The sequence below is a fragment of the Grus americana genome, chromosome 6, assembly GCF_028858705.1.
Source record: "Grus americana isolate bGruAme1 chromosome 6, bGruAme1.mat, whole genome shotgun sequence".
NCBI classification, from domain to species: domain Eukaryota; kingdom Metazoa; phylum Chordata; class Aves; order Gruiformes; family Gruidae; genus Grus; species Grus americana.
This window is the reverse complement of record NC_072857.1, coordinates 2248423-2269530: the sequence shown is the minus strand read 5'-3', so window position 1 is coordinate 2269530 and position 21108 is coordinate 2248423. Positions and strand designations below refer to the sequence as shown.

General features: G+C 41.0%; 1 protein-coding gene across 29 annotated transcripts in view; it reads right to left on the bottom strand.

Moving 5' to 3' along the window:
- The window catches only part of NEB (nebulin), a 130945-nt gene that overhangs the window by 84721 nt on the left and 25116 nt on the right, over positions 1-21108 (bottom strand). For all 29 annotated transcript variants that reach the window (XM_054829697.1, XM_054829698.1, XM_054829708.1 and 26 more), the window contains exons 28-52: positions 20588-20899; positions 18882-19088; positions 18127-18231; positions 17853-17960; positions 17162-17473; positions 16210-16416; positions 14572-14676; positions 13653-13760; positions 11829-12140; positions 11481-11687; positions 10919-11023; positions 9913-10020; positions 8785-9096; positions 8387-8590; positions 7815-7919; positions 6907-7014; positions 6217-6528; positions 5356-5559; positions 4902-5006; positions 4699-4806; positions 3180-3491; positions 2319-2522; positions 1865-1969; positions 1662-1769; positions 143-454 (exon numbers count right to left, since the gene is read on the bottom strand). In XM_054829697.1, coding sequence (XP_054685672.1) covers positions 143-454; positions 1662-1769; positions 1865-1969; positions 2319-2522; positions 3180-3491; positions 4699-4806; positions 4902-5006; positions 5356-5559; positions 6217-6528; positions 6907-7014; positions 7815-7919; positions 8387-8590; positions 8785-9096; positions 9913-10020; positions 10919-11023; positions 11481-11687; positions 11829-12140; positions 13653-13760; positions 14572-14676; positions 16210-16416; positions 17162-17473; positions 17853-17960; positions 18127-18231; positions 18882-19088; positions 20588-20899 — 4695 coding nt within the window. The remainder of the gene's footprint in view (positions 1-142; positions 455-1661; positions 1770-1864; positions 1970-2318; positions 2523-3179; positions 3492-4698; positions 4807-4901; positions 5007-5355; positions 5560-6216; positions 6529-6906; positions 7015-7814; positions 7920-8386; positions 8591-8784; positions 9097-9912; positions 10021-10918; positions 11024-11480; positions 11688-11828; positions 12141-13652; positions 13761-14571; positions 14677-16209; positions 16417-17161; positions 17474-17852; positions 17961-18126; positions 18232-18881; positions 19089-20587; positions 20900-21108) is intronic.

The window sequence follows — 21108 nt, the reverse complement described above, 5'->3', positions numbered from 1 at the left end:
CCCTTCACAACACCAACTCTCAGCGAGCCAGAACGGCCACACAACAGTCTCAGTCTCGCAGAATCAGCCTACACTTATGCTCCCCACCACAGAACACAGGAGAGACTTCTGGCTTTCACACAGCCAGTAAGGAATAACTTACATCACTCTGAAGGTCGTACACTTTCCTGGCTTGTACAACATCGTTCTGGTCCGGCAGACAGGTCCACCGATGCAGAGAGTGCTTGTAATCAATGTCGCTCACCAACTCCTGACATTTCTTCGCCAACACGATTCCCAGCATGTCCACTGGGCTACTGAAGTGTGTCTTTGTCTTCTCAAAGGCTTTCTTGTACTCCCTGTCACTCTGGATCTTGGCTACGTGCATCGACCACATCATCTTCGGATCATCCTCTATGTTACGGGCTCCGATATGGTGGCCAAGCTGCTTGCGATAGCCTTCCTTATACCTGTACTGCAGGGTTAAAGAAGCTCAGTAAGTTTCAGACCAGCTCTTCTCCCTTCTGGCACTATTCTCTAGCCATGCCTGTGAACAAGCACTTTGCTAACGGAGCCTGGCAAGATCACCACGTGAAGACATGTCTAAGCGCAGCATATCCCTACTGCGTCCTACCATTCCATCCCACCCCACGCCTACACTGGGCCACAGGAGGCGCATGGAGGCCCAGATGGCAACTCCAACCACACCAGCTCAGGAACCAGGAGCGATGCATGCCAGCTGACACGGTCTCCACACAACCTAAGCACCCCCACAGAGAGGCCAGCTCAGCAGCTGGGATGCAAAACTCGGGGAAAACCACCAGGCAGCTCCAGCAGGCAACCTGGGCCTCGTCCTGCACAGACCTGTCTGCCCTCACCCACACAGCCCACAGCAGCTGACATGCTGCACTGCACCACGCTCACCTGCACATTGCTCAGGAGTCTTATTCTCCCAGCCCCGTGTCCGTCCTCATCTGCCAGCCTACAGCCACTAAGCTTGGGAAAGTCACAAGGGGCAACACGACACTTTTTCCCCCCACCTTTTACTGAAATCTCAAGTAAGACCGAGGAGAGATTGAACTCACCACCTTACAAGAGGGGAACAAACCTGAACTACAGAACCTCACATAAGAGAGTAAATTCAGCTCCTGCAGAGCTAAGCCCTAAAAAGATACTCTGGGGCACAGTAATGACTGGCCTACAGTGACGGGGCCTGTCCCCTGGCCAGACAGAAACAATAAATGCCTCAGTCGTAGCACAGAACTTGGTGTGGGTTTTCCTTCCTAACGTCCAGCTCAGCTGCGTACCCGCAACAATAAGGGCGTGCAGGTTGGCAGGACTGAGGGCAGCACACCACCTCAAACATCCACTCTGTGGCACAAGGGGATGCACCCACAAGCCCCGGAGGGATGCGGCTTTGGATTGCATCCACCACACAGCTCCCAGCTACTCTCTCCACACTATCTACACATTCCCTAGCAACACTGCACGCCCATAACGAGAGCAGGGACAGCTACAGGCGTTCCCTCCAGAAACAACACGTTTACGCACTAGCTGAATGGTAAAGACAGCTAAGAGCTGTGTTGCCTCCAGTCATCCAAGGTCGCAGACCCTGGGCTTCAACTGCAACCACCTGGACACTGCCCGACAGGGTGTGCTGCCACGGGCGGCTGCATACTTACGTCACTGGCAATGTCTCGGGAAGCTTTAGCAGACCTGATAGGAATGGCATCAGCCCGCATGTCGTAGCCCTTTTTCTTCTCTTCCTCCAGCGCAAGCTTGTACAGTTTCTGAAAGAAAAACAAGCATTGCTCTCAAGCATCACTTCTTCCTGGGCCACAGCAGTGTCCACGGATGGACGCAGAACCCCACCTCAAACACCTACCTCGCTGAGGTTCGCTTGGTTCTGCTGGGCCAGCAAAATGCCAGGTGTATCCGGCATAATGTGAACACTGGTTTTATCCTTCTCCCAGGCTGATACGTAGGAACGCTGAAAAAATTAGTGCAACGTGAAATAAGACCACGCAAGTGCTGCGCAACAAACTCAAGGAGCAAACTAGCTCAGCAAAATGAAGCAAGGGGCCTCTACTTTGCTCTGACTCAGGAACGCCTTTTCTCGTCCCAAAACCTTCTGCTGCTTCACTCTTTGCTTTCCCACACTGCACCCAATTGCTGCTCCAACCACACAAAATAGAATTTGATCTAAACTAAGGAACACAAATCCCTGACGCAAGAGGATGCAGTACCCCCCTTGCAAAACCCAGGCCCTGGAAGCAGAGAGCCCAGATCCCCGGGAAATGCACTCATTTCCTTCTGGCTGCACACACAACAAAGCTCACTTGGTTCATAATGTCAGAGTTGTGCTTTGCCAGAACCATAGGCATCGAGTCAGGAAGGCTCGTGAATTTGATGGTGTCCGGGTGCTGCCGATACTTCTTGTCACTCAGGATGAGGCTCGCCCTCTTATTCTTCTCATCGTCCAGGGAACCACTTGGGGACCAGCCAATGCCCCTCAGCCACAGGAGGTCGGACTTGTACACGTTCTGGAAGGACACGCAAGGACACACAGCAGCTCAGCAACCTCCTTACTCTCCGCAACAACTCCTCCTACCAAGGGAAGCTCGGCCTACCAAAACACGCTTTCCCCCGTCAACCTACCAGCCACCACAAAAGTGACTCCCATTAAGCTCAGCTCCCCACAACCTGCCTCCCCGTGCCTACAACAGCACAAGCAGGCGCCAAACAATCCACAAACCCTCCCTCCCCATCTTCTGAGTCTCCCTGGGAAAGACCTACCCCATTTGGCAATCTCCAGCTGGCAGGGCCACAGAAGGAGCCTTATACCTCATCACCTAACGCTCCCCATACCATTCCCCACCACACACATGCCCTGCCTTTGCCCATGTCGGTCCTCCACAAGAAAATACTTGACTCCGTCGCCCTTCCCCTGCCATACAGAACTCTAGCCACCTGCCACAACCCTCCCACACAATGCTCAAGGCAAGACAGGACTCTTCTGCAACCATAAACGATGACACCACGCAAACTTCATCCTTGCCCCTTCACAACACCAACTCTCAGCGAGCCAGAACGGCCACACAACAGTCTCAGTCTCGCAGAATCAGCCTACACTTATGCTCCCCACCACAGAACACAGGAGAGACTTCTGGCTTTCACACAGCCAGTAAGGAATAACTTACATCACTCTGAAGGTCGTACACTTTCCTGGCTTGTACAACATCGTTCTGGTCCGGCAGACAGGTCCACCGATGCAGAGAGTGCTTGTAATCAATGTCGCTCACCAACTCCTGACATTTCTTCGCCAACACGATTCCCAGCATGTCCACTGGGCTACTGAAGTGTGTCTTTGTCTTCTCAAAGGCTTTCTTGTACTCCCTGTCACTCTGGATCTTGGCTACGTGCATCGACCACATCATCTTCGGATCATCCTCTATGTTACGGGCTCCGATATGGTGGCCAAGCTGCTTGCGATAGCCTTCCTTATACCTGTACTGCAGGGTTAAAGAAGCTCAGTAAGTTTCAGACCAGCTCTTCTCCCTTCTGGCACTATTCTCTAGCCATGCCTGTGAACAAGCACTTTGCTAACGGAGCCTGGCAAGATCACCACGTGAAGACATGTCTAAGCGCAGCATATCCCTACTGCGTCCTACCATTCCATCCCACCCCACGCCTACACTGGGCCACAGGAGGCGCATGGAGGCCCAGATGGCAACTCCAACCACACCAGCTCAGGAACCAGGAGCGACGCATGCCAGCTGACACGGTCTCCACACAACCTAAGCACCCCCACAGAGAGGCCAGCTCAGCAGCTGGGATGCAAAACTCGGGGAAAACCACCAGGCAGCTCCAGCAGGCAACCTGGGCCTCGTCCTGCACAGACCTGTCTGCCCTCACCCACACAGCCCACAGCAGCTGACATGCTGCACTGCACCACGCTCACCTGCACATTGCTCAGGAGTCTTATTCTCCCAGCCCCGTGTCCGTCCTCATCTGCCAGCCTACAGCCACTAAGCTTGGGAAAGTCACAAGGGGCAACACGACACTTTTTCCCCCCACCTTTTACTGAAATCTCAAGTAAGACCGAGGAGAGATTGAACTCACCACCTTACAAGAGGGGAACAAACCTGAACTACAGAACCTCACATAAGAGAGTAAATTCAGCTCCTGCAGAGCTAAGCCCTAAAAAGATACTCTGGGGCACAGTAATGACTGGCCTACAGTGACGGGGCCTGTCCCCTGGCCAGACAGAAACAATAAATGCCTCAGTCGTAGCACAGAACTTGGTGTGGGTTTTCCTTCCTAACGTCCAGCTCAGCTGCGTACCCGCAACAATAAGGGCGTGCAGGTTGGCAGGACTGAGGGCAGCACACCACCTCAAACATCCACTCTGTGGCACAAGGGGATGCACCCACAAGCCCCGGAGGGATGCGGCTTTGGATTGCATCCACCACACAGCTCCCAGCTACTCTCTCCACACTATCTACACATTCCCTAGCAACACTGCACGCCCATAACGAGAGCAGGGACAGCTACAGGCGTTCCCTCCAGAAACAACACGTTTACGCACTAGCTGAATGGTAAAGACAGCTAAGAGCTGTGTTGCCTCCAGTCATCCAAGGTCGCAGACCCTGGGCTTCAACTGCAACCACCTGGACACTGCCCGACAGGGTGTGCTGCCACGGGCGGCTGCATACTTACGTCACTGGCAATGTCTCGGGAAGCTTTAGCAGACCTGATAGGAATGGCATCAGCCCGCATGTCGTAGCCCTTTTTCTTCTCTTCCTCCAGCGCAAGCTTGTACAGTTTCTGAAAGAAAAACAAGCATTGCTCTCAAGCATCACTTCTTCCTGGGCCACAGCAGTGTCCACGGATGGACGCAGAACCCCACCTCAAACACCTACCTCGCTGAGGTTCGCTTGGTTCTGCTGGGCCAGCAAAATGCCAGGTGTATCCGGCATAATGTGAACACTGGTTTTATCCTTCTCCCAGGCTGATACGTAGGAACGCTGAAAAAATTAGTGCAACGTGAAATAAGACCACGCAAGTGCTGCGCAACAAACTCAAGGAGCAAACTAGCTCAGCAAAATGAAGCAAGGGGCCTCTACTTTGCTCTGACTCAGGAACGCCTTTTCTCGTCCCAAAACCTTCTGCTGCTTCACTCTTTGCTTTCCCACACTGCACCCAATTGCTGCTCCAACCACACAAAATAGAATTTGATCTAAACTAAGGAACACAAATCCCTGACGCAAGAGGATGCAGTACCCCCCTTGCAAAACCCAGGCCCTGGAAGCAGAGAGCCCAGATCCCCGGGAAATGCACTCATTTCCTTCTGGCTGCACACACAACAAAGCTCACTTGGTTCATAATGTCAGAGTTGTGCTTTGCCAGAACCATAGGCATCGAGTCAGGAAGGCTCGTGAATTTGATGGTGTCCGGGTGCTGCCGATACTTCTTGTCACTCAGGATGAGGCTCGCCCTCTTATTCTTCTCATCGTCCAGGGAACCACTTGGGGACCAGCCAATGCCCCTCAGCCACAGGAGGTCGGACTTGTACACGTTCTGGAAGGACACGCAAGGACACACAGCAGCTCAGCAACCTCCTTACTCTCCGCAACAACTCCTCCTACCAAGGGAAGCTCGGCCTACCAAAACACGCTTTCCCCCGTCAACCTACCAGCCACCACAAAAGTGACTCCCATTAAGCTCAGCTCCCCACAACCTGCCTCCCCGTGCCTACAACAGCACAAGCAGGCGCCAAACAATCCACAAACCCTCCCTCCCCATCTTCTGAGTCTCCCTGGGAAAGACCTACCCCATTTGGCAATCTCCAGCTGGCAGGGCCACAGAAGGAGCCTTATACCTCATCACCTAACGCTCCCCATACCATTCCCCACCACACACATGCCCTGCCTTTGCCCATGTCGGTCCTCCACAAGAAAATACTTGACTCCGTCGCCCTTCCCCTGCCATACAGAACTCTAGCCACCTGCCACAACCCTCCCACACAATGCTCAAGGCAAGACAGGACTCTTCTGCAACCATAAACGATGACACCACGCAAACTTCATCCTTGCCCCTTCACAACACCAACTCTCAGCGAGCCAGAACGGCCACACAACAGTCTCAGTCTCGCAGAATCAGCCTACACTTATGCTCCCCACCACAGAACACAGGAGAGACTTCTGGCTTTCACACAGCCAGTAAGGAATAACTTACATCACTCTGAAGGTCGTACACTTTCCTGGCTTGTACAACATCGTTCTGGTCCGGCAGACAGGTCCACCGATGCAGAGAGTGCTTGTAATCAATGTCGCTCACCAACTCCTGACATTTCTTCGCCAACACGATTCCCAGCATGTCCACTGGGCTACTGAAGTGTGTCTTTGTCTTCTCAAAGGCTTTCTTGTACTCCCTGTCACTCTGGATCTTGGCTACGTGCATCGACCACATCATCTTCGGATCATCCTCTATGTTACGGGCTCCAATATGGTGGCCAAGCTGCTTTCGGTATGCAGTTTTGTATTGATACTAATTGAATACAGAAGAAATAATTATCACCTCTTTCAAGCTGCAATGTGAATTTCTCTGTTGTTAATAGAGTGAATAAAGCTTTCATATATTATGTATTTTAATTTTCTTTGAGTATTTTTCCAAAATTTTTGGTGCTTTTATTGCATGTCCAGAAGATATTAGCTGATTTTTTTATAGTTATATACTATCGCGTTGTAAATTATTGTATTTAGTTTAATTAACTTTACGGCATTAAGAATTATACAACCTCTGGGGAGGGCAGCAATAGAAGACTGTTAAAATTTTAGACCTCTCCTCCTTTTAAATAAAAATCATTTTTATCCAAAAGTGTGTAATAGCTCTGTGCCCCGCTATTATTTACTCTCTAAGACTTACTTCACTAGCTATGTCTCTGGATGCTTTTGCCGATTTGAGGGGTATAGCATCAGGAGGAAGATCGTAGCCTTTCCTCTTCAGCTCTTCATATCCTAACTTGTAATGTTTCTGTTGGAGAAGGATTCAAAGTATTTATTGCATATAAAGTTCTCTGGAGAATTTTTCCAATACTACAACTTTCCTCCTCTGATTATTGAAAATAAAGTATGAGATTCCAAACAGTTTCATTCATGAAATTATATTCCATAGCTTGCTTTTAACAATGCACATTTTGTAACTGGTTATACAGAATATTTAAAAATTACGATCTCTGTGTTTTCTGATTAATTCGTTCAAGATCAAAATTTTCTTTACTTAAGATATTAGTCTGAAAGATTCAGAGTCTTCTACAGAGGTGAATAATACAACCCCATGATTCCCTACACCCAGTTTCAATTGCAATTTTTGTCGTCTTGAGTTCTTTTATAGAGCTGCTAACATTTCTTTGCCTTTGCATGTAGTCTATATTTGTTCCATTATAAGCAGGAATTTGATGTAAATTACATAATCCTATGTAATTCTAAAGAGGCAATTGAATATAATCAGACATCTTAATAAGAATGACAGACTTACTAAAAAGTACTGAACACATATGTACAATGTTAATATGATCAGAAGGGATGAAAGAGAAGACTGCTAACTTGTGTTGAATATTTTCTTGGTATTTTTTATATTCTAGCAACTCCACTTCCACTTTATATTTTAGCAATTCCATTCGGACTTCCTAGTGCATAACAAATTTCACAGGAAAAGATCACAGGTGTGCTTACATCTGTTAGAATTGCAGAATTACTCTGCTACATTTTAAACTAAAGCCACAACGGGTAATTCCAAATTCCATAAAAGAAACATTGTAAAGACACACTTACATCACTTGTGTTAATTAAGTTTGACTTAGCCAGCAAAATTTCAGGAGTATCAGGCATGATGTGAACCTGAGTCTTGTCCTTGTCCCAGGCTTCTCTATACAGTATCTGAAAAGAGACACACAAAAAAATACCTTGTCTGATAAAAGGCTCACATGCATAGCAGTAAATTCAGTTTACGTTTTCTCTACAATAGCAAAGAGGTACTATGCGACCATGAGCAATGTGAACAATGCAAGATATTAAATAATACAATGACTTCTTACTCAAATACCACTTTTTTTTTCTACTTTACATCCAGGAAATGTCAAGGAAACAGCGTTATGACAATACATTTACATACTATACAGTAAAGGGTCTTATTTGCAGTTATTACTGAATAATACAGCACTGAAGACCTTAATCTTCTGAGCAAGGCATAGTACTTCTTGACAACTGAGCAGTAAGGCACCAATCGTAAACATGTGATACTTGTATATTTTAAGCATATGTTCTGATATGGAGATCTTTTTAACAAATGTATACTAATGTATTCATCTATTGAATCCCATGTTCCGTCCCTAGAGGCAACTTACATCACTTCTGTTTTTGGCATTAGATTTTGCTAAAATGATATCCATGGCATCTGGGATACTTGTGAACTTAATAGTATCTGGGTGCTGCCGGTACTTCTTTTCACTCAGTATTTCAGAAGCTTTCCTGTTCTTTTCAGATTCCAAAGATCCCAAAGGACTCCACCCAAGGCCTCTGAGCCATTGTAGATCTGACTTATACACATTCTGTTAAGGAAAAAAATCAAAACCATAGTGGATTATTTCCCTGTTCATTTATTAAACCCTATCAAAAGGCTAACTGGTATTTTAGCTTCAATCTGATCTATACTGACATCAGAAGAGAGTTATTAAAGCTACTTTACAATAAGCAGTATGTATCTTACCAAAAAAAAAAAAAATTAAATCCAGAGGAAGCTTACATCACTCTGTAGTTCATAGACTCTCTTCGCCTGGGTGACATCATTCTGGTCTGGCAGACAAGTCCAGCGATGTAGCATCTGTTTGTAGTCTATATCACTAACCAGTTCCTGACATTTCTTAGCCAGAAGGAAGCCTAGCATATCCACAGGCATATTAAACTTTGTCTTCCATTTTTCAAAATCTTTCTTGTACTCCCTCTCACTCTGCATCTTAGCTACTTGCATAGACCACAACATCTTAGGATCATCCTGTAGGCTGCGGAATCCGATGTGATGTCCCTGCTGCTTGCGGTAACCTTCTTTGTACTTGTACTAAAATTATAAAGGTTGCATTACTGAAATTCCAGTAAGAAACAGACAATGGTAAAATATATAAGCAAAATATCAATATATTCACTCAGCTCAATGTTTCTCATTACCAATGAAATGAGCAACTTGTTATGGCACCTCATGTAAAGATTTAGTAGCCCTTTGATTAATGTGCATTACTTGGTGTCAGTGAATGCTCTCCCTGGGAATGAACAGAGTCCCTGGAGAGGATGAGTGCATGGCTATAATGGTCTCCTGTGCCATCTGATTCATACAGTCACACTGTTCAGAACTCCCAAAGGCTGACACACCAAAATATTTTGATGAATAAAATAATCAGCAACGAAAAATGCAGATGCTTAAGCATTTGAAATATTTCCTAAAGATTAATAAAATCTCTTCCATAAATGCAAGGAGTTGTACTGATATCCATTTATGACAACAGCAATACATGTGTCGGCACATCTATTTCAGAGCTGTAAAGAGGATTTCTCAGTCTAGGCACTGGGAGCAGCTAACTGGACCAAATTTGCTGCTGCTCTGAAAATGTAAAATCCAAAAGAGCAGACAACTCCTAACTTTGTATGACTAGGCACTTCACGGATGGACCACAATCTCTGGACTTGCCAAGATGGCAGAGCAACCCTTATTAAATTACTTTCTTCACTGACAGAAAAGATCAGGAAAGAGTTTTGTCAGTAATTTCGGTTTTTACTCCAAGTCACACCTTAGCAGAGAGGCGTATCTTGGTCTAGTGCAACTGTAGGTTACAGCAACTAGACAAAGTGTATGTCATATTGAATTAGACATGTTGCTTACGTCACTTGCAATGTCCCTTGAAGCTTTGGCAGCTTTCACTGAAATGGCTTCAGGTGTGAGGTCATAGCCTTTCTTTATCATTTCCTCCCAGCCAAGCTTGTACAGTTTCTAAAATTGAAAACAATATTAATTAAGAAGTCTTAGTAATACGTATGTCACCTTCTATTTTTATATGCTAATGATCCATATTACCAAATTCTGGTCACCTCAAAGGCTTCAGTTATGAGAGAAGGGCTACTAGAATGGGAACTGAGAAACGGGAAGCTGATAAGCAAGGAACACCAGTCTTCCAAGTCTTAGGCTAATGACTAAATAGTTTTTCTTTACTGCAGCAGCTTCCTACTATAGCTTATCTTGGGGATTTGAAACATATCTGGGGAATTTGAAATATATACCTCTGGGATAACTGAAAGCTTTTCAATTGGTGTAACAAAATTTTAATTAATAAGGCTGTAATGTAGCCATTTAATAGCCAATTCAGTCTGTGCACAGTTGATTTTAAGTACGAGCACTTGCAAGTCAAAGATTTGCCTCTGAGCAATCACACAAAGCAAAACCTAAGTATTTTATACTGGCACAATCATCACTTTCTCATATTTAAAAGCTGACAGAAAAGTTAGAATCACTGCACGTGTTTCTTTTGCCATATGTTGTTAAAAATACACACAACGAACCTGTAATTTTATAGTAAGGACTTTTACATGATTGATTTCTATGGTAAGCACAGAGTGTGGACTATGCACATCCAGATTTCAAAAACAGGACTTATATTTTCCATACATTATAATGTAATTTAGGCTGTTACTTTGCTAGCCTGAAGATGGTACTTACTGCTACTCTGAAAATATTACTCACATAAAAATTCTTGCCTCTGTTCTAAAACCCCCATTCTGTTTCTTCTAACTTATATAAATTAATTACTTATTTTGAAATGGGAGATACCTTTAAATTTGAAGAAAGTAGATATTAATTTAAAATGTAATAGGAAGTATTAAAAAAACTCTACCTGACTGTAGTTCGCCTTGTTCTGTTTTGCCTGTAGAATATCTGGTGTATCAGGCATCACATGAACCTGAGTTTTATCCTTCTCCCAAGCTTGAGTATAAGCATGCTATTGACAAAAGTAACATCAGATATGTTAATATAAATTATAAAGGCTGGCTTTTTCGATATGGATATAGACAGGTAAAAAGACGAAGGTGTTGACTTAGATCTGTTTTACTATGTAATGACCTAATCCAGCATCAGCTGAATTAGGATCCAGTCTTGCTTCTAATGAAGTCCAACTATCAAGATTTTCAGGGCCAATAATTCTATACAAGAATGAGAAGAAGAGAAGTAGGAAAGGTAGCAAGGAGAAAAATGAGAAAAGATTTATTTAATCAATGCTACTTATCAGTAACTGAGGATTTCATCAAGAAAAAAAATGAAAATAGGGGAACCTGTAAGTGACAGTTGTTTTTCCCAGGGAAACACTGCTACATAAAGGTGGTGACAGAGACTTACAGACTGTTGATTGAGATGGATTATATGTAAAAGTTTGCCTAATTTTGCCTATAAATACTCACTTTGTTCATTATATTTGCATTCTGCTTTGCAAGGACCATGTCCATGGCATCATTCTGTTTTGTAAAGGGGAACATGCTGGGATGCTGGCGGTATTTCTGATCACTTGCAATTTCTGTGGCTTTCTTAGATTTCTCCACATCCAGAGAACCAACAGGACTCCAACCGATACCTCTGAACCACTCCTTGTAGTCCTGCTTGTACTCATTCTGCCAAACAGAACACAAAGGAAAGTTTACAATTTACAAATGGCTTATACAAATAATTCTGTTGCTTCCAAAACACGGCCATAATGAAAAAAACAGCACAAAAAGTCACAGCTGTGAATGACAAAGAAAACAGAAACTTACGTCACTTTGTATCTGATTCATGTTTCTGTACAGTTCTAAACTCATTGCATCTGGTAGAAGCATATATTGGTGAATCAGTCGCTTGTAGTTAGTATTGGTTACACGATCTTGTGCCTCCTTAGCTGCCACAATGCTGAGGGTATCAGAAGGTGTTTGGTAATGGGTCTTGCTCATCTCATAAGCTTTCTTATATTCACGATCAGACTGCATCTTAGCCACTTGCATATAATGGACAAGTTTGGGATCATCCTGCAGGCTGCGGAAGCCTACAAGTTTGCCCTTGTCTTGTTCATAACCTAATTTGTATTTATACTGTAAAGTGAACAGAGACAGAGACTTTAATTCTATTTCATTTGTTTAATAAGAAATATCTATCTTGTAAGGAAAAAACCCCCCAAACTTAGCTTAAAATAAGATTTTTACTTTGTTAAGAAAACATCACAAAGCATATAGAGGTGGTGGCTTTATCCACCTACTCAGGGTGTACTCTAAAGCAAAACAGATGTCTAGCATCCCTCTTAAAAGCAGTACATTTAGAATACTTTCTTAATATAAGAAATTTTCTTACAATAGTTTATTCTGCTCCTGTATAAGGTTCAATGTAACCTGAGGTTCAATTGCTTTCTAATCTCATTATAAATGACACAATGAAAATATGAAACACACTGACAGAAAGCAAAAGGCAAAGGAACACATAAGGCCTGGTTTCCTGAAGACAGTTCTTTGGAAAAAGTGCACTTTTTATTCTTTCACACTATAGTGTAGAGATAGCCATATTAGCTCTAAGATGAGCTATCGCAAACAGTAGAACCAAGGTACATTAACTGACACAGTTCTCTGTTACTATTTCTATCCTGCTTCCAATATTTGGCCTAGGTAACTATTTTCGTGGTAGTCTGCACCATACTTAGCATACTTGAGTTCATATCTAAAGACTAACCATATAATCAGATCTCTAATCATCACTTCCATTAGGTTCACTTGTTCAAATGATTAAAAAATTCAAGACACTTCCCAAGACCTTTTGCATTTTTTTGCTTAACAAAACCAGTAGTTCAAATTCTTAACCCTTCCTCAATCTCTAATCAACTCCGGACAATGAACTACACAGACCAAGTATCAACTCCTTTTTCCTTCACTGCTTACTGCTTGGAGAGAACTTAGAATGGAAGTATCCTCCCCTCAGACTTAGAGCAGTGGCAGAGCAAACTGACTTTGCATTGGCTCCAACATCCCCTATGTTGTCCAAAAAAAAAAAAGAAAGGTGGGCTAAATAACATGTCTTTAGGCCCTAACTTCACGCCCCTCTCAGGCTGGACTTGCCCCTGCCACAACAAATCCCTCATCACTGATACACAAAGGATTTCAGAATGGTCCTGATTGCAGAAGCTTGTATTCTCTGCACCAAGAAATTTAATGGGACTTTCACCAAAGGAACAAAGATAAATGTACCACAGCAGTAAAAATAATTTAAGTCCATACCTGTTTTTTTCAAATATTTCTAAGAATGATCTCTGAACATTCTGTCTAAACTACAAATATACAGCACACATTTATAAAGTATCCAAGCACCATCACATTCGGGAATGAACCGCTCTTTTGTTTTTTGTAAAAGTCCCTCATATATCTCCTTACCTTTCTAATGAAGAAATTGTTCTTTAACTCCACTAGAAAATGTATTAGAATATATATCAAATATGTCAGAATTATTTACAAGCAAAAGAATAAAGAGACTTCATATAATTGGCATATACAATTGAACTGTGTCAAAAATGAATGTTTTATAATATCTGAAATGGATCATTTTTTCTTTTAAGGACTTACATCACTAGCAATATCCCTAGAAGCTTTGGCAGCTTTAATAGGGATAGCATCAGCTCTGAGATCATATCCTTTCTTCCTAGATTCTTCAAATGAAAGTCTGTACATTTTCTGTGAAAAGAAAGAAAAGAAACATCCTTTAAGAAAGCAAAACACTCCCCACTTTCTTAAATAAAACTCTTCATTTGGTAACTTGAAATAGAGTCTATTTATATGTTTAACACTCCTTGAACAGTTGTTTAAGGTACTCAGGCACACAGAGAGATGAATTATCCTTCAAAATGAACTGCAATCCTAGTATTCATACATCAATGCAGCTGAACTGCACTATAATCAGTAACAATAATCTATAACAAAGGAGCAAGAAATTGCATTTGTTTCCCACATGCACAAATGTTCGTGAAAAGTTACATCTATAAGGATGTTAGCTTTTAAAAAAAAGAGATAAATATGTCTATTTCTGTGCACAATTACAAACAATACTTTCTTTAGTACTTGCAGATTTAACAACTGGCTACTGAAAAACTGTCTATAATATCATCTGTTACCGAAAGAATAGGTTCAATCTGCAAGAAAGTATTTTGAATCCAGTACAAAACTTTGTGCATGGGGAAATAAAGTAATAAATACAGTAATAAACATAGATAGTACTCAAACTCTACTATTTGTTAGTAACTATTATATCTTAATGACCTACATGAACACTTCATAGTCTGACTATAAAGACTATGGCTTTTTCTCGGCAACTTTTGGTATTTAATTTTGGGGAAGGAAGCAGGAAAAAGGAAAATTAATAGCTTTTTGTGAAATTACTACAGGTTGGCAAAGTGAGAATTAGGCAGACTTTCGTATCCTGTCATCTCACTTATCCCTAATAAAAAAAAATAAGAGCGTTGTCTTAAGTCTTACAAACAGTACTCACATCACTTAAATTAAATGCATTAGCTTTTGCTAAAGCAATCTGTGGAATATCTGGTGTGATGTGAACTTTCTTTTTGTCTTCTTCCCACGCTTGTTTGTACTTGTGCTGGAAGGATAGAAAAAAAAGAGATGTCAACATAACCAAAAAAATAAATAAAACAATTTAAAAGAATATTTGCTGTTTGAAATATAAACTTTCTTTACAATAATGCAACTACTAACATGGTAGGAAGATTTGTCTTTTTATTTTAGCATTTAAAAGCAGTGTGAATCGGGAATAGCTCTTATGAAGTTAATTGTGTGAGGCCAAAATAAAAGTGGAAGAAATACCAATCTTGCTAGAGTATTTTATTGCTTGCCTCTAGCCCAGCAGCGTATTCAAGCACATGCAACAGCAGAAAACAATAGGTTTCAAAATGTACTGGGTCTGGCTGGGATGGAGTCAATCCTCTTCATAGCTCAAACAGTGCTGTGGTTTAGGTCCGTGACTGAAACAACGCTGACAGCACACTGATGTTTGAGCTGTTGCTGAACAGTGTTTGCACAGTATCAAGGCCTTCTCTGTTTCTCTCTGCCCCCGTAGTGAATAGACTGGGGGGTGTGCAAGAGGTTGGGAGGGGACATGACCAGGCAGATGACTCAACTAACCAAAGACACACTCCATGCCATATAATGTCATGCTCAGCAAATAAAAAAGGAGAGGAGGGGGTTTAGGGAGGTTCAACGTCATGTGCTCAGGAACTGGCTGGGCATCAGTCTGCCCATGGGAGGTGGTGAGTGAGTGCTTTCCATGACTTGTTTTGTTTTCTTTTTCTCTTCTCCCACTTCTCCTTTGCTTATTAAACATTTTTTATCTTGACCCACAAGTTTTCTTGCTCGTACTCTGCCTTTCTTTTTCCCCCATCCCACCGGGGTGGCAGGGAAGAAGTGAGCACATGGCTGTGTGGTGCTTAACTGCCTACCGGTTTAACCCACAACTCAAAGTCAAGTCAGAACGTATAGAAACCAAATTGTTAGAGGTGGAAGATTATTAGTTTATCTCCCGGAAAATGAGTATCAGCTGAGAGAGGTAACAGAGCTTTACTTAGAGGAAACAGAGCTAAGGAAATTGCACATGATATTCCAATGGTCCCTGTAACTGCAACACACATGAACTCTAGACATTTCTAAAGAACACCAATGGATTACATCAGTTCAGCAGGAGAATCAGAAAATAAATAGCTCATTATAAAAGCATTCACATCATGCAGCAATTTCATATTAATGTAACAGGCATCAGATGAAACAGACATTTAAAAGCCTACCTCCTATTTCCAAAAGGCATCACTCCACTATTTTTAGCCCCTAGATTTAAACTGCTGAAAGTCTATAATCAGTTATCTTGGGTAAATTTTATTAATAAAATGTGACCCCTAATCTGTATTTATACATATTTCTTAGAAATATTAGGGTCATGCTTTGCTTTCAGGTATATCAAAGGTCTATTAAGATGAAACGCAATCACAGTCAAGCATATTCATTAGCTGCCAAGACTGATGATTTCCAAAGCTATGCATACAATAAGATTGACTATTACATCAGGTATAGTTTTTTTAATACTTCTGCAAACTTAAATGAATGTTGATGAACACTTCCTTACCTCATCCATGATTTTAGCATTATTTAAAGCTAAGACCATGTTCATGGAATCCATAGGAACAGAATACTTCAACTTGTCTGGATGCTGGCGATACTTCTTTTCACTAACAATTTCCATCGCTTTTTTGTTTTTCTCAGCTTCCAGGGAGCCCAGTGGCATCCACCCAACACCCTTCATACTTTCATCATATTCTGCTCTGTACTGATTCTGGAGGTAGAAAGAAAAGAAAATAATCAGATGCATGAAAAAGCCTGCAAATCATGACACTTCCTTCTGTGTTTAATGAATGATTTTGAATGCACTTATTCTAGAAAGGTGCAAAGAGTATCAAGATGCATTCAAAGTCTATTTAGAAACACATTTGTTACAGTGGTGTCTGTATTTTATTACTCCACCTTTTATACAACATTCAAATCCTCCTTATGATATATATAGATTGCTCACATGAGATTTCATGCTAAGGCCCTCTTGAAGAAGGGGAATATCTTGAACCACTATACTGAGAAAAAAAAGCCCTCTAAAGGTTAAACATCCCAGAAACTCTGAGAATATAGCTACTTAGCTGCTTTCCCCTTCTGAAAAGCCAGCTTTTTGGAAGTATAAGATAAAACTATTAATGAAAAGAGAAGCTTTTCCTGTCTTGGCCTGCACACACTTATTGCTTCTGAAGAGCCTGATGGAACATGTAAGCAGTAAATATCCATTGTATTTTAAACATAAAATTACTTATTTCTGAGCCCAAATTCTTTAGCAATAAGTCTAATTTAATATTTCAGAGTCTTAGAAAAATACAATGGCTATCATTGCTGAAGGTCTCATTTAATTTACTACATTTTAGTATAGAACTGAATTAATTTCACTAAGAAAATAGTACGATTTATCTTACAGTATGCTTTCATAAACTAAGCATCATTGTATTTGCAATGCAAATGCTGAAGAATCTCTCACTTACATCACTTTGTATCTGCATCATGTTTTTGGCTAATTCAAGACTCATAGCGTCAGGTAAAACATTGTAGGTATGGATCAAGTTTTTGTAGTTTGCATTTGTAGCCACTTCCTGTGCTTTCTTGGCTGCCACGACACTGACCATGTCAACCGGAGTATGGAAATTAGTCTTTGCCTTCTCATAATCTTTTCTGTATTCACGATCAGATTGCATTTTAGCCACCTGCATGAAGTGCACCAGCTTGGGGTCATCTTCAAGGCTGCGGAACCCAATATGTTTTCCTTTCTCTTTTTCGTAGGCTAGTTTGTATTTATACTGAAAGCAGGGAAGAGAAATAACAGCAAAAACTTAAATCAAAAAAATGCACCATTAAGCTCAATTTTATCTCTGAAAACATAGAAAATATTTGTTCTTTTTCATCACAAGATCTCAGGTTTAGTCATTTAAACATACTCAGTCTTACAAATGGTCCATGAAGCTCAGCAGCTTGCTGAACAAAGAGCAAAAAAGGACAATTCAGTGTTATTCCACTGGAGAGCAAGTACTGCAAAGGTTTATCCCACCAAGCACGTAATTGAAACCTAGACAACTCAAGATGCTTGAAAAAACACATTTGCACATAACAGAGCACTTTTTGAAAACGTTCTGACTGTCTTTGTAGCTACTCTGAGTACTATTGCGCAATTAAACTTACATCACTTGCAATGTCTCTGGAGGCTTTGGCTGCCTTTATTGGAATAGCATCTGGCTGCATGTCATAACCTTTCTTCTTTTCTTCCTCCCATCCAGCTTTGTAAAGTTTCTAATTTAAAATGTAAAAGAGAACAGGTACTCTTATGATGAAGGCAGAACTACTGAAGTACCCTACCTCTAAATTTAAATATTTTAAAAAAAAAGACACAAAAATTACATCAGTTTTTGATCTATGCAACAGACACTGAATGCCCACTGTGAGCATGGTAACTCACATTACTCATGGTGATCTGGTTCACTCTAGACTGCAGAATTTCTGGAGTATCTGGCATAACATGAATGCTGGTCTTCTCTTTGTTCCATTTATCGGTGTAGAGCCTCTGCAATTACAAAGTAATATTCAGCATTGAAAAGGCATTGCACTCATAACAGCTTGCTTTTGTTTTGCTCATTTGCGATAAATAATATTTTACACTATAATAAAGTTCCATAAGCACTACAAATAATCTTCACAAATATAACTGCCTAGTGGCAATATTATATTCCTCCTCTTTCTTTAGTACTTTGAGAAATTTGCAAAGTACGTCTTGATAACTAATAAATATTGAAACTTAAAATTTTCAGTCTGCTTTAATACAATGCATAAATTTTTTTTTTCACACTTCCTATTTCCATGGCAAGCATGGAATAAGGATCAGAGGTCTTTCAGATAACTAGGGACAAATTTAAAGACCTCCACTTTTCAAGGAAAGTTGTACAAAACTGACGGAATTTCAGGGTTTTTTCAGCTCACTGATTGTGAATACTACTTTCTGCAGAAAAAAAGAGCAAAGATTACCAAAGCACTATAAATCTGGAGAAAACATCTTTAATCACTTACCAAAAGAGAAATCTTTATAAACACAAAATGAAACTCCCTTAATTAGGAATACAGTCTGAGGCTTCCATCATCTCTTAGTGTCCAGTCTTAACCAAGCAAGACCAATACCCAGTCTCTGGCTCAGTCATGATCATCTGAACAAATCCTCACCTTATTCATGGTCTTGGCATTTTGCTTAGCTAGCACTTGTTCCATTGCATCCATTGTAATAGAATACTTCAGCTTGTCAGGGTGTTGGCGATACTTCTTTTCACTGAGAATCTCTGTAGCTTTTTTGGCCTTTTCTACATCCAGTGACTGAGCTGGTATCCAGCCAACTCCTTTCAACCAGTTATTAAAGTCTGCTTTGTACACATTCTTTTAAAAAATAAACAAGGAAAAAACACAGTGAATGCCCATATACATAAAAACAGGTAAGGCTTTAAAACTTCTCCTTGTCGTTCATTTTTGAAGGAAAATTTAGACAAGCCTGTTATAAATGCTATTGTTTTCCAAATTCTTAGCATAACATTAACAACTATTTCTGTGTTAGGGATAAAGAAATTCTTTTCACTCAACCAATGTGTAGAACTCATGCTACAAACCAAATGCACAAACCTTACAACAAATTTTGAGTGGTAAATATGAAAATCTGCCAAAAATATAATAATTTTTTAAATTACACTCTTGTTTGTTAATAGACTCAGTTTGCAGTAGAATTAATTCAGAGAAATTCTTTCAACAACTTCTGCTTAATGGCCTGGTTCTGCACAATCTTGAATAGACACCATTCCTATTTAATCATACTTTATAACATAGTGTTTAGAACAGATAAAGGTACAAAAATGCTGTGAAAATAAAACCTGTTCCTGAACTGCAGTGTTAGAAGTAACAGGGACAATATCAGAGTCTGAGAAAACGACTGCATAGTTTCATAGCATGTGTATACAGGGCAAAATTTGTCCTCAAGTATCATACTTCTCTCCTTGCAAACATCATGAGTTAGACAGCCAAGAAAGCTCGGCCAACTCAGCAAGGCCAGGTAGAAATGCAATGGGGAAGCAAAAAACTCGAGATAAAAATTTCTGTATTTGAAAAGAACAGCGTCTAAAGGTCAGATCCTCTATCTGTTGGCCAAGGGGAACACGCACATTATCCTCTCCAAACAACGCTTAGAATCTGAACACTTTCAATCTCATTATTAACGTTTTGGGGAATTTCAAATTTGTCAGAGGACTGTTAAATAATGCAGATTAAACTAAATACTTTCTGGATAAACAAGCAGATCCTAAAGTTACACTAGGGAAAACGAAATGGAAACAAGTCACAGAACTTAATGGAAACTACCAAGCTTTTGTTTGAATCCTCATCATGAATGGCATATGCATCAGTTGGAGGATAAAGGCAAGAAGGAAAAGTGAACAAAATAAATAAATCTCAAATCCCTAGGTATAATACAAACATATATGATGTATATTTTCAGTAAACTTAAATAAAATATAGTCAGAATTTAGACTCTGTAAAATCTCTGACACTATAAATAATTATCACTGTAATAATATATTGTAATTACAAATCCACCTACAAAAATACACGAATGACAAAAACACACGAATGACAAAAACATGTTCATTTGCTGCGAATTAGCCAAATATGTAGAGATAGAAAAAAAGTTGTTACTTGCTCAGGAAGTTTCCTAGAACTTATCAGCTACGCACACTTCTGATTATTTTTGGAAAATACAGGGGTCCGGACCACACATTTACATCTCAATCTACTGTTAATCCAATATAGTTCATTTTCTAGCCTTAAAAGGTTAATAGTGTAACACAGTCATTATGAGAAGAAAAAAAATGAGCTGATTAATCATTACATACATCACTCTGAAGCTGCATCACATTTCTTGATAGCTCCAGATTCAGAGAATCAGGCAAGAGTGTATAATTGTGAATTGGTTGCTTATAGCCAGCATTTGTAACTGCTTCCTGGGCTTTCTTGGCAGCCGTCACGCTGAACATATCCAAAGGAGTATGATATCTGGTCTTGGTGACTTCGTAATCCTTCTTGTATTCACGATCTGATTGCATTTTGGCCACATTCATGTAATGAACAAGTTTAGGATCATCCTGCAGGCTACGGTATCCAACCTGTTTGCCTTTATCTTTCTCGTATGATTCCTTGTACTTGTACTAGAGACAAAGGAAAAGAAAGCCTTACCCACTTTGGAAAGAGAAATTTTGATAATTTTAATATTTAACAACTGTGGTTCATTCTATAAACTTATAAATTGTTTTTTCAGACAGCGCAGGATTATTTAGGTCAAAAAAAGAAAAGGATTGCCGGATTTCTCAGCCTGTCTTGACCCCTGGTATAGATCTAAACCTAGATGTGCAGTTAC